This window comes from Phytophthora infestans, genomic scaffold (genome assembly GCF_000142945.1).
Source record: "Phytophthora infestans T30-4 supercont1.23 genomic scaffold, whole genome shotgun sequence".
Taxonomy (NCBI): Eukaryota; Oomycota; class Peronosporomycetes; order Peronosporales; family Peronosporaceae; genus Phytophthora; species Phytophthora infestans.
In genome coordinates this window covers 1,671,329-1,688,860 of record NW_003303736.1, presented here as the reverse complement: position 1 = coordinate 1,688,860, position 17,532 = coordinate 1,671,329, and the positions used below count along the sequence as shown (strand labels likewise).

The following is a 17,532-nucleotide window of genomic DNA, read 5'->3' as shown; positions in this document are numbered from 1 at the left end:
AGTGAGGTCAAAGCCGCTCGTTCGCAATGTGTCTCGAACGCCAAGGGCTGCCTGCATGTCACCCACCGCAGCGTAACTTTTCAAAACAGAATTGTAATGTTCACTGGTTAGCACGACATCGAGCGCCTTCGAGCACTCCATCGCGTGAGCACTAGCTCGTGTGGCTTATACTTCATAGCTGCACTTAACGTGACCTCGAATGCTCGGGAAGCCTGGGACTCTTCAGCGTTCAGCATTTCCGCCAGTAGCTTAAAGACTACCGAATTTTGCGAAAGGGTGGCCCCCTCATTTTGTAGCTTTTGGTTAGCCCCCCCCCCCCCTCTTCCGATTTCCTATACTAAGTGATGGGCGTTTTTGTTTGGCTGAGCAGCTTTAGGATAGCCCTCTATCCGACTTTTGACCAATCCGATTGATTTTATGCCACGAGGAGTCGACGTCGTCGGCTGTGATCTAGCGGTAGGAGGAAGAAGCTGTGTAGCTCATGAAGAATGCGGAAAACATGTGAATGTGGGGGACATGCTCCTGTTCCGCGAGGAGGTTGACGACCAAGGGGACAACAAGCTAGTATACTGCTTAAAGGCATACTTGATTCGTGATGGCTCACAGACCTGCCACGTAGGCTACCTGCCGCGTAGACTGCTTATCTAGCGTGCCGCGTATAACAGGCAATTTGCTACCATCGTTGAGGATCTACAGCACTCAGCGAACGCTCAGAAGCGCCGCGGTCGGAGCGAAGTGGTGGCATGGTTAGATGCTTAATGCTGAGTAAAATTGAGTAACAGCTTAGATCGTAATGCTATCTTGAATATCTTCTATCTCATCTTCTCCGTCGCTTTCCTCTTCATGCTCTGTAGCTACTCTCTCTACGCCGAAACCAATAGAGGTAAACGTGTTGCGAATAGACTGTTCGCTAATGCCTTCCCAAGCTTTAGCAATCCATGGGACGATGATTTCTCTCTTTGGAACAGGTACGTTAGCGTCATGAGGAGCTGTAGCCATTTGCGTCGCTGCCCAGTCGTCGTACTGTGCACGAACGGCCTCTTTGATCGGCTTGTTGACCCCAACGTCACACGGCTGTAGTACACACGTGTAACCCCCCGGAATAATGTTTAGATCAGTCCCTAAATCACTCAGCTGTCTGCCAAATACCGGCTGTGTATGACTCTTGAATTCGTCCAGCAACAACAGCGAGGTTGTATTGTTCGCAACGAATGGCGTCCACGCCTTTTCCAGCCATATTCTACAACCACGGTCGTCCTAAACTATACATTAGAAAGCGTTATGAAATATCGTAGCAAAAAGTAACTTACCATCCATCCATTTTCTTGGCAGCAGCCAAATACCCCGGTGGAAGTAGTTTGCCGAGCTTCTTTTCTATAGTACCACCAGGTTTGGCTTTGAACACTAGAAACAGCGGTAGCTTAGTGCCATCCTGAGGGCAAGTGATGCATGCTGTAAGTCGCTGACTATTGGACCCGCTGCCACGAATGGCTACACTGCTGCTGCTAGTAGGTGCAATAGTTGTAGTTCGTAATGCACAGCCATCTCGTCCATATTGACGATCATTGATGGTGGCGTTCCTTCCAGTGTACCACCGGGACGGAAGCGCTCGTTCACCATCTCAACAAAATCGTTGCGTACAGATTGTAAGTGCCTTTTATTTTTTGCCGCTAAGCTTTTGACCGACGTGAGTACGGCGCCGGATACTCAGCCGTTTGCGCTGCACAAATGGGTACACCCAGTGGCGAAGGCGTTTGCGGTCACCTTCCTTAAAAGTCGGGTCGATTGATAACGCTTTACTGATGACATGTCGTGTTGAAACAGCAATATCAAGGCCTCGGCGATGCAGAATCCAAGCAGCAACTTTATTTTCGAGAGCTGGCGCGTGCAAGGGTCGGCCGACCGAAATCGCTCGGGCGCGTGGGTTCCTCTTCACTGTATCTTCTAAACGCTCTTTATTCCTTCGCCACTGCCGAATCTGAGACGGGTACATCTTGTGTATGCGTGCTGTGCCCTTGACTGTTCCTCTCTCGACTTCCAGCAGAATGCTAAGTTTGTTCCTTCACGGTTAGGCGGGTTTCACGTCTTGGCATCCTTCTGAACCGAATATTCTCCGAATGGCAAACTGAGTTGAGCTCGTCTGGCAGCTGTGTCTATCAGCCAATTACTTTGTACTCGGGCAAATTGAAGTGCCCTGTTAGGTAAGCCCTCTTTTGTGATGTCAGAGGGGGCCACCCTTTCGCAAATCTCGGTAGGTCAATTTCCCTTATGTTGTGTGCTGACAGCATTGCAGTCGTGAACATGAAGTTTTTCGGAGTATGTTTACCCTTACCGTATAGGGCAAAGATCTTAAATACAGTATCAAATTTGCCGAACTTGTAGCAGGCTTGCAAGAGCTCCGCAATTGGTGGTGTTGCCAGCGAGACTTTCCGCTTGATGCAGAGATTCAGCACCTGCACCGCTTTATCGAGTTTCTGCGCGCTAGTGAGCGTCATCACTAGCATCTTTGCCACATCTGTCGACAGTCCCGAGCCGTTGGAGCTTTGGATCGATGCAAAAACCTCCAGCGCCACCTCGGATTTGTCTGCAGTACCGCAGAGGTTTTGGATTTCTTTGCTCGGTAAAATTTGAGTATTTTTCGCTTCTTCGGCGTATCGTTTGAATCGTTGATTTGGAATTTATGAGAACGAGCCACTTTGGATCTTCGAGACTTCCGAAGACGAGGCGAAGGACCCACGCGTGAAATCACAAGGTGGTGCGAGATCTGTGGCGCGCGTCAATACCTTTGTGGTGGTAACATGAGGGGGCGCATGCCGCAACACGCCACCGAGACTTCGACACAAACCCAGAATCTTGCAGGCAGTGAGTGGGCTTGGATTTTGGGTGTCAGTCTATTAGGACAAATTCTGATTGGGTTATTTTTTTATTAATAATCCGAAACCCTCATCAAATTATTTTAATATATCAAAACAAATAAGACCGTGATCCATTATTGCTGCCCTTTAAACGGATTTGTAATTTATTTTTAATAAAATACCTTTCATCGAATTAATAAATTTTAATACCAAAAGTGTGCGCTGTGAAATGTGCAGTTACCGGTAACAAGAAAACCTCAGTGCTGTGGAAGTTCACCATACAATCAATTTATCAAAGTGCTTTCTGCAGCATCACGCCGCATCTCTTGAGCCTACGAGCTAGAATAAACTCGTTCCGTTACCCCTATATACATGCTGCGCTGTTCCCTCTTCATGTCATATTGACGACGATGGCCGCCGCCAGTGCCAGTCCCGCACTTGCTGTCGCCGCTTGGTTAGTCTGCTGCTGCTTGCGTCGCTGCTGCTCCTGCTTCTGCAACACGCCGTAGAACTGTTTATCCTTGCTCTGCACGAACGCCATAGTGCACGGCTTGTGTGAGTTGCGGATGAGCACGTTCAGCTCCCTCATCTCGAGGTAGCGGACGACGCGCCCGTCAACAAATCGCAGCTCGAAACTAGAGTCCACGCCAGCCTCTCTCAGTGCACCCTCGCACTTCTTGACATGCACCGGCGGCGGGGGCGGCGCGAACACGAGCGAGACCGGGCTTACCTCGCGTTCCTGCTTGAGTACCGCCATACGCGGTGCGAAATTCGCCTCGATTATAGGCTCCCCATGAGCCTCAAGCAGCACGTCGCCAGTGTTCACGTCGGCACGCGAGGAGCGTGTTACAATCACGCGTCGGGACGTCTCCTCAATGCCTAAAGTTACGCCGAGCGGGTTGGCGCCCCAGTGAACGGTATGGATGGCCGTGGATGGCGGCGACCGCATGAGCTCGAGGCCTATAGGCTCGCCACCCCACTGAAAGCGCACGACCAGGTCGTCGCTGCCATCGTTCGACAGGAAACTCGCGCAGGTCGACGACGCCCGCCGCTCCATCGTCTCAGAATTTGGTCTCGACGAACTTTGGAAGAAATGCTTTGCTGTTCGTAAGTTACGTGTCGTAGCATGTGGCAGGATCTTACTGAAATCAAATCAAAACTGCTGACTCGATTAAATGGTCGCTGGTTGGCCAGCATAATTTTCAGCGCGAAAATCGACAATTAACTGACCAAGGTGTCGCGGTCGCGCGGCTTGGTTAACAAACGCTGGGTGGTCACTGAAGACAGAGCGATTCTGTGGCTTGAGAAGGTCTGTTACATCAGAAGCATCAAGGCACTGCATTGCCTGAGTGGGCAGCTATGCTATAATTATACCGCCAGCAATAGTAAAGGCTACAGCCGTTACTGAGAGTTTTGATGGAGGGACGCGACGTTTGACGAGCGGACTACCGGTAGGAGCAAAACACAACCATCTTGAGCATGGCCGAGTCGCATCCGGATGCGACGATGGACACGGAGGAAGGCGAGGAGCAGCCGTCCAATGGCTCAGCCACGTTAACTCCAGAGCAGCAGCTGATGGCACGCTTCAAGCTGCACAAGCAGCACCGTCAGGATAAAGAGCGACGTCTGCAGCAAACTCGGCTAGCCGCCGCCTCTCGCGCCAGTCGCAATGCTGCAGCGGCGTCTGGAGCTCTAAAATCTTCTTCAAGCAAGCAGTGCAAGCCGAAAGTTGATCTTTCACGTGTGGATCATAACAATCGTCCACATCGCTGGAAATCCGCCGAAGAGCTGCTTCGTGAACAGGAGCGAAGAGCTCAACAGCATCAACTCACTGCACCTGCTCCAGTGCGACCTTTTCCAGGTAGAGTGCGTAATCAAAATTTGGACGATAGTCCATCACAAAATTTGGGCACAAATGAAGAGGAGACTACTTTACTTGAAGAGGACATTTTACAACTGGACCAATCCCAATTTCCGCTGCATATTTTTGATAGTGACGAGTTCGAGGCCCATACGCCGCAAGAATGGCTCGAAAGGGAACGTGTCGGTGCCTCGCCGTATTTCTTCCAAGGTGAATGGCGATGGAGAAGCTGTGCGATATTGGGCTACGACGAAAGTCGCACTCAATATTTGGTCCAGTTCCAAGGATCCGATCGACAAAAATATGTAAAGAGGATCAATTTGCGCTTCGAGAGTGAGTCCATCATTACGTTTGAGAGACGCGTCGCAGCGGCAAGAGAGAGAAGGGATCAAGTTAAGGCGATGCTGAGATTTGATGACTTTTTAGCGAGACAAGATGCGTCACAATCGAGAGCAATGGGACGCCCCACTCTAGAACGTGTGCATGCTCGAGTAGTGGCCGGTCTACCTGAACGTGTGGCCTTGTTGGACTCGCAACCAGCTGCGTCACTATTACGTCAACTCACAGACACTGCTATTCAAGAATACATGCGGAGTATGAAGAAAGCGGCGCTGCTAGCTAAATTACGCAATGATCCAGATTTACAATCAAGGTTTCAAGGTTTAGATTTGTATCCTGGTTCTAAAAAACAGCTAGAATTGGGTACTGTTACATCCGGGAACGTGGCAATCCCAAGTCACAACTTTGACATGAATCGGCGGCGTGTAAGCTCCAAGACGTACACGAGCTCGCCGCAGTTACTCGCTGTGTTACGACGTATGTACACAGGCTGGGAGAAGACGTTCCAGAAGTTAATACTTGTCCAAATCGACAAGGATACCGCTAACAGTACGGAAGGTCAACGCAACGCAACAACGACACCCAGTTTAGCGTCCCAAATGCCGTTCCGCGTCCTAGATTTCCAGGCTCTACAAGCTGCGCATGCCAACAAAGTGGCCGAGATCCTATTGGTGGATTGGAGACGTGCTCTGGTCGAGAATATCATCGATAATCTGCAAGACCACTTCGATCTATTCCTCTCGGATCGCGTAAGCTACGACTCTAGTCGACTCAAACGAGTGCTCACTGGACTGGAACTGCGTCTGGCAGCTCAACTACGTCAAGTTGTACGTCGCTCAATCGACGAATGGGTGCGTTTCGTGCGTCATCATGCCGAGAGTGGGAATCTCGTCTTGCCGTCTGATACTCAAGAGATAGCTAGACAACAGCTAGCGCTAGAGCACACGATCCGAGCGCCTCGTAGCTCGCTATTCAGCGTCCAATTAGCGTTCGTGAACGACCAAGTGATCGTGGAACCGTCCGCGCAGGACGTGACGGCGGCGTTGCTTGAACCGCTCGACGCAATCGCCGCCGCAGTCCAGGAAATCGACCGCCTGGACTGCGATATCATGGGCTTGTTGTCTCTGGATCGCAAACCATTACTTGACTTTAGTGTCGACTCGGGAACGGGTCGAGATAGCGCAAGTCGTCGAGCTGTCGTAGCCGAATGTTTAGACGCTCTACAAACCGCGAAAGACGCAGTGTGTGCAAGTGTGGACCACGCGATGCAGGCAGCCCACGCGCTTGCTGCCCAGTTCGCCGTGTACACGGCCTTCGTGCACTTCGATGCGTCTGCGTTCCTCGCAGAGCTGCAGCCAATACAGCAACAAGAACTGCAGCTCTTGAAGCAAGACAAGACGCCGGAAGACCAGTACTTGCCGCGCTTGTGTGCGCAGATCCGCCGATTCCACGAACTGGCCTTCCGCGTGGACGTCATCGCCTTCGACTTCGTGGCGTTGCCGCTTGTGTGTGTGCACACCAGTGCGTTAAAGAAGCAGTTGCGCGCTAGGTCTCTGGAGCTACGCGATACGCTCATCTCGAGCTTAGTACGTGACGCACGGGCGCAGAACTTGGCCATCACGGCGCGATACGCGGCGATTCTAGCGCGTATCAACGAGAAGCCAACGAACGAGGCGCAGCTGGCCAGACTCAAGCAGTTCGTGAGCGAGAGCAAGGCCGTGATCGCCGGGATCCAGCGCGAAGTGGCCGCCATCCACGTGCGCTTGGACGCGCTGAACGAGTTCTCGCACAAGCTCTCGGCTGAGGACTTTACACTGGCGCATTCGACGAAAGAATGGCCGCTGAAAGTCGCGCATGCGGCGGACTCGTGCGATTCGGCACTAGAAGAGGACAAGGTGCGTATGATGGACCGCTTAGCGCTGGAAAAAGAGGCGTTCGAGCTGGATCTGGAGCATTTTGAGGGCGACGTCCGAGCGTTCACGCGATACGGCGAAGTGGAGCACACAGACAAGTACGTGGAGCAGGCAGTCACGCTGTTTGACGCGCTACAAGACGCGCGCGCAAAGGCTCAAGACTTTAACGCTCGAGAGGCCGTGTTCGGCTTCCCACCGACCGAATACACGCCGCTGTTGGCCAAGCTGGAAGGAGACTTCGCGCCGTATTACAAGCTGTGGACTATGAGCTCCGAGTTCCATTCTAGTCGCCAGACGTGGCTCAACGGCTCGTTCCTGGAGCTCAAAGGAGGAGCCATTGAAGCGCTCGTGACGGAGTGGTGGAAGGCGTCGTATAAGCTGAGCAAGTCGCTCGTCGACGACGCACCTGGATCCGCTGAAGTCGCGCTGATACTACGCGAACGAACGGAGGAGTTTAAGGCGTACTTGCCCGTGATCCAGTCGCTGGCTAGTCCGGCCTTACAAGAGCGTCATTGGGAGAAACTGCGTCACACTATCGGCTTCGAGGAGGCTGAAGAGGAGTTGACGCTGCAGCTTTTACTGGATCGTGGCATCACGCAACATCTAGAGACGATCCAGGAGATCGGGACGTTCGCAGAGAAGGAATACTTGCTTCAGAAGAGCTTGAGTGCGATGATTGCCGAGTGGGAGAAGGTCGAGTTCCAGACGGCGGCGTACCGCGAGACCGGCACGTATTTACTGCGCAGTACAGACGAGATCGTGGCGTTATTGGACGACCATTTAGTCAAGACCCAGACGATGCGTGGCTCTCCGTACATCAAGAGTATCGAGAAGGATTGTAAGGCTTGGGAGAAGAAGTTGCAGTACTCGCAACAGCTTCTGGATGAGTGGATGGCCTGTCAACGTACGTGGCTCTATCTCGAAGCCATCTTCAGTTCTGAAGACATTATGCGGCAGATGCCCACCGAGGCACGTCGCTTTGCCAGTGTGGACGCGTTGTGGCGGAAAAGCATGGAAGATACCGTTGCCGAGCCAGCGTTTCTAACAGTTATCGCTATGGATAAGCTACTCGCCAAGTTCCAACGCGCTAACGAGAAACTGGACGAGATCCAGAAAGGGCTGAACGATTATCTCGAGATGAAGCGTCTGCACTTCCCTCGCTTCTTCTTCCTCTCGAACGACGAGCTGCTGGAGATCCTGTCGCAGACCAAAGAACCGCGAGCTGTGCAGCCTCACTTGGGCAAATGTTTCGAGGGCGTCTTCAACGTAACATTCCAAGACGGACCTCCTTTGTTGATCACGGAGATGCGTTCGGCGGAAGGGGAAATTGTACCGCTGAGACTACCAGTCAGTCCCGAAAGTAACAAGAACAAAGGCAACGTCGAGATGTGGCTATTGGAAGTCGAACAGAGTCAATGGGACAGTATTCGCGACCAAACGGAGCGATCTATGGCGGCGTATCCACTGGAACAACGCGAGACGTGGATGCTGAAATGGCCAGCGCAAGTGGTGCTCGCTGTCTCGCAGGTCTACTGGACACAGGACGTGACTCGAGCTCTTAATCTTGGGAATGGACTCAACGGTATCAAAGAGTACGTCCAAGTGCTGAACACGCAGCTGGACAAGATCGTCATGCTCGTACGTGGTAACTTGACCAAGCTGGAGCGAACGACTATCGGCGCGCTGGTGGTTATCGACGTCCATGCACGCGATACGATCTCGCATATGATCGAGAAGGACGTGGAGAGTGACCAGGACTTTGAATGGATCTCCCAACTCCGGTATTACTGGACCGAAGGTGTAAAATCCGCGGGTGTGTTCGACTTACAAGCGCGGATTGTGAACGCGCGAGTGCGATACGGATACGAGTATCTGGGCAACACCATGCGGCTCGTTATCACTCCACTGACCGACCGATGCTACCGGACAATGATGGGCGCTGTGGATTTAATGTACGGTGGCGCACCGGAAGGTCCGGCAGGAACGGGCAAGACGGAGACGGTGAAAGATCTGAGTAAGGCAATTGCGATCCAGTGCGTGGTGTTTAACTGCTCCGACGGGTTGGATTACTTAGCGATGGCCAAGTTCTTTAAAGGCCTGGCTGGATGTGGCTCGTGGTGCTGTTTCGACGAGTTTAATCGTATCAACATCGAGGTTTTATCGGTGATTGCTCAGCAGATTCTGACCATTAACGAGGGCAAGAAAGCGGGCGTGGACAAGTTTTTATTCGAAGGAACGTTCATTAAGCTTAACGCCAGTGCCAACGTGTTTATCACGATGAATCCGGGCTACGCGGGGCGTGCGGAGCTCCCGGATAACCTTAAAGCGCTGTTCCGTCCGTGTGCTATGATGGTACCGGACTACGCCTTAATCTCGGAGATTCGACTGTACTCGTTCGGCTTTGCTAAAGCTCGTAGCAACGCCCGGAAACTCACTCAAGTGCTGCAATTGGCGTCGGAACAGCTATCGTCGCAGAAGCATTACGACTACGGTATGCGCGCAGTGAACTCCATCCTTGTAGCGACTGGTGCATTGCGACAACAGCTCGGCAACGACCCGTTCTGGACGGAAGATAAGATCGTCTTGCGCTCGGTACAAGACGTCAATCTGCCCAAGTTTACGTCCGATGACTTGCCTTTATTCCGCGGTATCACGTCGGATTTATTCCCCGATGTGTTACTGCCTTTACCGGACCATGGCGCATTGTTACGTCACATTGACGAGACGTGTGAACGAGGGATAAGTATCGTACCGGACGTCACCATTCCGCTCGAATGTAAACCCGAATTTAAGATGAAAGTTGTGCAGTTCTACGAGACGGTACAGGTGCGCCATGGTCTCATGATTGTCGGCACGACGGGGTCGGGTAAGACGTGTGTGGTGCACTCGTTAGCCACTGCCATGACGTCGTGTTATAACGAGGAACTCGAGCTACAAGAAGAGAAGGGTACAAAAGGTGCGTCGACGCTGCAACAGCGTGTGAATATCCACACGATGAACCCGAAGGCCATCACGAGTGGCCAATTATACGGCAACTTTGACGAGAACACGCACGAATGGTCGGACGGAGTGCTCGCTTGCACGTACCGTACCTGCGCGCGAGATACGAGTTCGGAATTACAGTGGGTTATGTTCGATGGGCCTGTGGACGCTGTGTGGATTGAGAATATGAACACGGTACTGGATGACAACAAGAAGCTCTGCTTGATGAGTGGAGAGATCGTCAAGATGACGGACAGGATGCGGATGGTGTTCGAGACGGAAGATCTGGAAGAAGCCTCTCCTGCTACCGTCTCTCGTGTTGGCATGGTGTTCTTAGAAGCCAAGGTACTTGGATGGGAAGTGCTGGTACGGACATGGCTACATACACGGTTACCCATGGCCTTTACGGCTCATAGTGAGTATCTGGAAGAATCGTTCCGTTGGATTGTACCTCCGATACTTTATTTCGTGGATAAACACTGTACTGTCCCCACTCCTGTGACGTTCCTGGAGCATGCTGCGTCGTTGTTGAGACTCTTTGAGTGTGCTCTTCGAGATGGCTTCCCAGAGCCAAGTGAGAACTCTACGGCACCGTCTTCTGCTCCGACTGGGGCGGATGCACAGCGTGTTCTGGAATGCCTACTTATCAAGGCGGTTATCTGGTCGATTGGAGCTTGTATCGACTCGAAATCTCGCCGCGTTTTCGATAGATACTTGCGCGATTTCCTCTCCGCTGAATTGGCTGTCGCCGTGGCCACTGCCGAGATGCATACCGAACCTGTAGACGAAGATACAGGGGTCCCCACGTCGCCCTCTTTGCTTTACTTTAAGGACTTTGTGGCCAAATCTCCGTCCTATATGCTTCTACCGGACCGAGTAACAATGCTCCAAATACCCGACGACGGACTGGTATACGACTACCGGTTTGATGCTCGACGTTGCGTGTGGGTCAACTGGATGGAAGCTTCGGGAGCGTTCGTGATCCCTCGAGACGCTCAGTTTACGCAGATTCTTGTGCCTACGATCGACTCGGAGCGGAACGCGTGGCTGATAGACACACTGATCCGTCACCATTTCCACGTCCTCTGTACCGGTGATACCGGTACAGGCAAGTCTGTGTCGATTAAGAAGAAACTTCTTAGTGGCTTGAATGACCCTTCAGGTAGCGACACACCGCCCAAGTTCGCGTCTTCGATATTCCTCAACTTCTCGGCTCAAACTGGCGCGAACCAGACGCAAGATTTGATCGAAGCGAAGTTGGATAAACGACGCAAGGGCGTGCTGGGTCCTCCGCTAGGACAGAGCTGTGTTATCTTTGTGGACGATCTCAATATGCCGGCAAAAGAGACGTACGGAGCTCAACCTCCGATTGAACTTCTACGCCAATGGATGGGCCATGGAGGCTGGTATAACCGCAAGGATAACTCGTTCACTCAACTGGTAGATATCCAGTTTCTCGCTGCTATGGGACCTCCTGGAGGTGGACGGACACGCATAACACAACGTTATGTGCGGTATTTCAACCTTATCAACTTTGTACCGTTCGATAACGACTCGCTCCGAGCCATTTTCACGCGAATCACGGACTGGTTTCTACTTAACTTCCCACAGGCAGTTAAGCAACTGGGAGGCGCGGTTGTCAGTGCGACGATCGACGTGTATAACACCATCTCGCAGGCATTGTTACCCACTCCTGCGAAGTCGCATTATACCTTTAACTTGCGTGATTTATCCAAAGTTTTCCAAGGTGTCGCACAGGCTTCGATTGACTCGATCAAGGACGGTAAAGACTTTGTTCGACTGTGGAGTCACGAGTGTCTACGCGTCTTTTCTGACCGTCTTATCGACGAAAAAGACCGCGACTGGTTTGCCGATATACTGGCAAAAACCGTTAAGTTACACTTTGATTTGCAATATACGGCTCCAGATGTACGCGGACCGAATGCAACGTTAATTTACGGCAACTTTGGCGGCGCCGGGGATGGAAAAAATGGGGTTAAACACTATGCAGAGCTGCGCAATCGGGAGAAATTACAGATGGCCATGCAGGTATTTCTGGAAGATTATAACAATATGAGTGCTGCGCCCATGCGACTTGTACTATTCCAGAATGCTATTGAGCATGTGGCGCGTATTTCTCGCGTGATTCATCAGCCATTGGGCAACGCGCTGCTAGTTGGCGTGGGCGGGAGCGGCCGTAAGAGCCTCACGACGCTGGCTGTGTTCATGGCGGAGTTCAAATTGTTCCAGATTGAGATTTCTAAATCTTATTCTAGAACGGAGTGGCGTAACGATATCAAAAAGGTGTTACAGTTAAGTGGGTTAAATAACCAACCGACCATCTTCCTGTTCTCAGACACGCAGATCGTGGAAGAAGCCTATCTGGAAGATATCAACGGACTGTTAAACACTGGAGAAGTGGCCAATCTATGGGCGAACGACGAGCTGGTACAGATGAACGAAGCGTTAGAACCTGCAGCTACTGCGTCTGGTGTTAACGCTGGTAATAGTGCGGAGCTGTACAACTTCTTTGTGAGTCGCTGTCGTACGAATCTCCACATTGTGCTGGCGTTATCACCGATCGGTGAAGCTTTCCGTCGTCGCCTGCGTATGTTCCCGTCGCTGGTTAATTGCTGTACTATTGACTGGTTCGCAGAGTGGCCTGACGAAGCTTTGCGCTCTGTAGCGGATTATTTCCTTGTGGATATCGAGTTACCCGCTCACGTTAAGGTTGGAATCGTGGATGTGTGTGTAGGAATGCAAGAAAGTGTGAGTGCTCTTACTGGAGATTTCTTACAGTCTTTACGTCGATACTACTACGTGACTCCGACGTCGTATCTCGAGTTACTTAACACGTTCAAAAAGCTGTTAAATAACAAATGTGTCGAGGTGATGACGATGAAACAGCGATATGATAACGGCTTAACGAAACTCATGGAGACTGCCGAGCAAGTGGAGAAGATGCAGGTGGAACTGGAGGCCTTACAACCGTTATTAAAAGTGGCTACAATCGAGACTGACGCCTTGTTAGAAACCATCTCACGAGAACAGAAAGAAGCTAATGCCACCAAAGATATCGTCGGTGCAGAGGAGAAGCTGTGCAATGAACAAGCCGCAGAGGCGAACGGTATTAAGGAGAGCTGTGAGGCGGAGTTGGCTGAGGCCATCCCAGCGTTAGAGAACGCAGTTAAAGCGCTGCAGACGCTAACGAAAGGTGACATCACCGAGATTAAGGCCATGAAAAAGCCTCCTGATGGCGTGAAACTCGTTATGGAAGCTGTGTGTATCATGATGCGCGTACCGCCAGTTAAAGTGAAAGACCCAGCCGGTGGCACGAAGAAAGTGGATGATTACTGGGGACCGGCACAGAAGACGCTGTTGGGTGACACGCGCTTCTTACAGAACTTGTTAGAGTACGATAAGGATAATATCCCAGTGGAAGCTATGGATAAAGTGCGTCCGTACGCTGCGAATCCGGATTTCCAGGCTGACAAGATCCGGAAAGCGTCGGTAGCGGCTTCCGGACTCTGTAGTTGGGTACACGCCATGGTAGTGTACGACCGAGTAGCGAAGGTGGTAGCCCCTAAACGTGAAGCTCTAAAAGCCGCCACGTTGGCGCTAGAGAAGGCGCAAAGTGAACTCAAGGTCAAGCAAGATGCGCTGCAACTTGTGCTGGATAAAGTAGCGCGACTGGAAGAGGATCTGGCAGCGGCGTATAAGAAGAAGAGCGATCTAGAATTCCAAGTGGATGACTGTTCCAAAAAACTATCTAGAGCCACACAACTTATCGGCGGCTTAGGAGGAGAGAAAGCACGTTGGAGTGACATGTCGGCCCAGTTACAGATAGTGTACGACAACGTTGTGGGCGATATCATGTTGGCGTCCGGGGTTATCGCCTATCTAGGAGCATTTACCAGTGTGTACCGTGAACGTGCAGTGGATCAGTGGAGCTCCGAGCTCACTAAACAGAATATTACTTGCTCGAAGACTTTTACCTTAACGGAAACATTAGGAGAAGCGGTGCAGATCCGAGCCTGGACGATCGCCAAGCTGCCGAATGACTCGTTCTCGATTGATAACGCGATCATGTTACAACGTAGTAATCGCTGGCCGTTAATGATTGATCCACAAGGACAAGCGAACCGATGGGTTAAGAACATGGAGGAGAGTAACAATCTCAAGGTTGTTAAGCAGTCCCAAGCAGGCTTTGTACGCATGTTAGAAAACTCGATTATGATTGGTGCAGCTGTCTTGATTGAGAATATTCCCGAAGAAATTGACCCCATGTTGGAGCCGATTCTGTTAAAACAAATCGTTAAAACCGGCGGCGTGGCGACTATCCGATTGGGCGATAATACCGTGGAATACGACGCGAACTTCCGGCTTTATATGACGACCAAGCTGCGAAACCCTCACTACCCTCCGGAGACGTGTGTGAAGGTTAATTTGTTGAACTTTATGGCAACCGAAGAAGGTCTACAGGACCAAATGTTGGGCATTGTGGTGGCGAAAGAGGAGCCGGTATTGGAGCAACAACGAGAGAAATTGGTGCTGGAAGACGCTGCCAATAAAAAGACATTGAAAGAGATTGAAGACCAGATACTGTACTTGCTTCAAACTGCGAAAGGGAATATTCTGGATGATGAGCGATTGATCGAGACGCTCGGAGCGTCGAAGATTACAGCCAATAAAATTGAAGAAAAAGTCCGTGAAGCTGCAGTGACGCAGCACATGATCGCCGAGAAACGTCAAGGGTACTTGCCCGTGGCCTTCCGAGCGTCGCAGCTTTTCTTCTGTATTGCGGACCTTACCGTGATCGACCCGATGTACCAGTACGCGCTGGAATGGTTCATTAATCTCTTTGTGTTCTCAATCAGTCGAGCCGAGAGCTCGTCGGTATTGGCCACACGACTCGACAATCTCAACGACGCATTTACATTCATTCTGTATCAGAATGTATGTCGCTCTTTGTTTGAAAAAGACAAACTACTGTTCGCTTTCTTATTGGCGATTAAAATTCTCGTCGGAAACGGTACGATCGACGGTACTGAGTTACGGTACTTCTTTACCGGTAATACCCAGATGGATCTCCAGAAACCCAAACCAGTAGGCTCGGAAGTGTGGCTAAACGACAAGACGTGGGCAAATATCGTCGGACTGGATGCATTACCGTCTTTCACCGGTTTTAGTGATGCATTCGCTAAAGACTTGGCGCTCTGGGAGGTGTCTTATAACGCTACCGATCCAGCTGAGACGTTGATGAATATCCCAGTAGTTGCAGCTTTAGACGCGTTCCAACGTATCATCGTGTTACGCTGTATACGACCGGATAAGGTGATCCCTGCCGTCATGTCTTTTGTAGCGACAGAAATGGGTCAACGCTTCATCGAGCCTCAACCTTTCGACCTAAAAGCTGGCTTCGACGACTCGAACTGTTCGACTCCGCTTATCTTTGTGCTAACACCAGGTGCCGACCCCATGTCCGAGCTGCTTAAACTGGCGGCCGAACTCGGTTTTAACAAGAAGTTCGTGGCCATTTCACTTGGCCAAGGACAAGGACCATTGGCTGAAAATGCCATCGCCGAAGCTATCGACAACGGTACTTGGGTCTGTCTCCAGAATTGCCATTTATCGGTAAGTTGGCTGCCTACTTTGGAGAAAATTTGCGAGGAGATCACACCGGATCGCGTGCATGCGAGCTTCCGTCTGTGGCTTACAAGTGAGCCTACACGTGCCTTCCCGTCGTACATCCTTCAACATGGCGTAAAAATGACTAATGAGCCGCCGAAAGGAATGCGAGCGAATTTGAAAGGTTCGTACTTAACGATTGATGACCAGTGGGTAGCAACTTGTAAGCGTCCTCGAGAGTTCAAGAAACTCTTGTTCGGTCTCTGCTTTTTCCACGCTGTGGTGCGAGAACGCACCAAGTTTGGACCATTGGGGTGGAACATCAGCTACGTGTTCTCGTCGTCTGATTTGGCCATTTCTAAGGACCAATTGAAGATTTCGCTGGATGATTTGCAGCCAGATGACCCCATCCCGTACGCGGCGTTAGCGTACTTGGCGGGTGAATGCAATTACGGCGGTCGAGTGACAGACGATAAGGATCGACGATGCTTAACCACAATCCTCTCGGACTTCTACACACGCGATATCTTGTCGGACAGCTACACGTTCTCACCTTCGGGTTTGTACTACGCTCCGTCTGCGGACGGTTCGTTGTCGGTATTCCTGAACTTCATTGACCAACTGCCTATGAGCGAGGGACCCGAGGTCTTTGGTCTTCATGACAACGCCAACATCTCCACAGCTATCGCGGAGACGAATTTACTACTGGAATCCGCTCTGTCCTTGCAGCCACGAGGTGCATCTGGAGGCGGCGGTGCAGCCAAGTCGTGGGATGAAGTATTGGACGAAACAGCACGCGACATCGCGGCCAAGTTGCCTTCACTCTTTGACATCGAGAAGGCGGAACTCGCGTTCCCAGTGTGTTATTCCGAGTCGATGAACACGGTACTAACGCAGGAACTTGGACGCTTTAACCGGTTACTGGCGTTACTTCAGGTATCGCTGGTGGAGATCCAGAAGGCGATTAAGGGACTGGTCGTCATGTCTGCTGAGCTAGAAGCCATGGGGAATAGCATGGTCAATGGCCACGTACCGGCGCGTTGGTCTGCTGTAGCGTATCCGTCGTTGAAGCCATTGGGCAGCTGGGTTACGGACTTCTTGGCACGCTTAGCGTTCTTACAGAACTGGTTAACACTCGGTAAGGCTCCACCGGTGTATTGGATCTCGGGCTTCTTCTTCACACAGGCATTTATTACCGGAACGCAGCAAAATTACGCTAGAAAACATAAACTTCCTATCGACCAAGTAGGTTACGACATGGTCGTACTGGTACAACCAGCGTCAGAACTTACGGCGTCTGCAGAAGACGGGTGCCTACGTGGACGGTCTCTTCTTAGAGGGTGCACGCTGGGATGCGAAGACACACACCCTGGCGGAATCCAAACCTCGTGAACTATATGTGCCACTACCAGTTCTGCACTTGCTACCTAAAGCTCGTGACCAGATCGAACCTATCGAAGACACAGATCCCAAGGGGACCGCGCACGTGTATCTCTGTCCAGTGTACAAGACGTCCAAGCGTCAGGGAACGTTGTCAACTACTGGACATTCGACGAACTTTGTCATGTCGGTAAGACTGCCCATGAGTGAAGAACACCGACAGAAACATTGGATTAGGCGGGGTGTCGCCTTGCTCACCCAACTCGACACGTAATAATGCATTCTGTGGCATTGGGGGCAACATGAAATTTTAACGGTGCTTTTAAGAACGATGTGTAGTCCACATATAATGTCGAATATAAGAAATTGAGGCCGCCTCGGCAGGTTTTTAGCAGCCAGTAGAACGCGCCTATTAGCGTGAGTTTTATTAACCCTACCCTCGGACGACACCACATCACGTGTGTGACATGTTAGGTATAATATGCAGACAAATAGGTAAATAATCTAATATCGAGCCCCAGTGTCCGCTAAATAATCACCATTAGCCACAGTTGGCCCCGCTCACATACACGTT

At 51.2% G+C, this 17,532-nt stretch overlaps 3 protein-coding genes across 3 annotated transcripts; 1 reads left to right on the top strand and 2 right to left on the bottom strand.

The window, feature by feature from the left end:
* Positions 1-2,156: 2,156 nt before the first annotated feature.
* PITG_11439 (uncharacterized protein) lies at positions 2,157-2,990 on the bottom strand (the record flags this gene model as incomplete). Its single annotated transcript, XM_002900973.1, has 3 exons — positions 2,157-2,194; positions 2,333-2,584; positions 2,981-2,990. The coding sequence occupies 3 exons, from the start codon at positions 2,988-2,990 to the stop codon at positions 2,157-2,159; spliced, it is 300 nt and encodes a 99-aa protein (XP_002901019.1).
* Positions 2,991-3,246: 256 nt separating this feature from the next.
* Positions 3,247-3,935, bottom strand: PITG_11438 (uncharacterized protein; the record flags this gene model as incomplete). Its single annotated transcript, XM_002900972.1, has 1 exon — positions 3,247-3,935. The coding sequence occupies one exon, from the start codon at positions 3,910-3,912 to the stop codon at positions 3,247-3,249; it is 666 nt and encodes a 221-aa protein (XP_002901018.1).
* Positions 3,936-4,334: 399 nt separating this feature from the next.
* On the top strand, positions 4,335-17,232 carry PITG_11437 (axonemal dynein heavy chain; the record flags this gene model as incomplete). Its single annotated transcript, XM_002900971.1, has 3 exons — positions 4,335-5,906; positions 5,985-16,841; positions 16,885-17,232. 3 exons carry the CDS (start codon positions 4,335-4,337, stop codon positions 17,230-17,232), a joined length of 12,777 nt encoding a protein of 4,258 aa, XP_002901017.1.
* Positions 17,233-17,532: the final 300 nt, after the last annotated feature.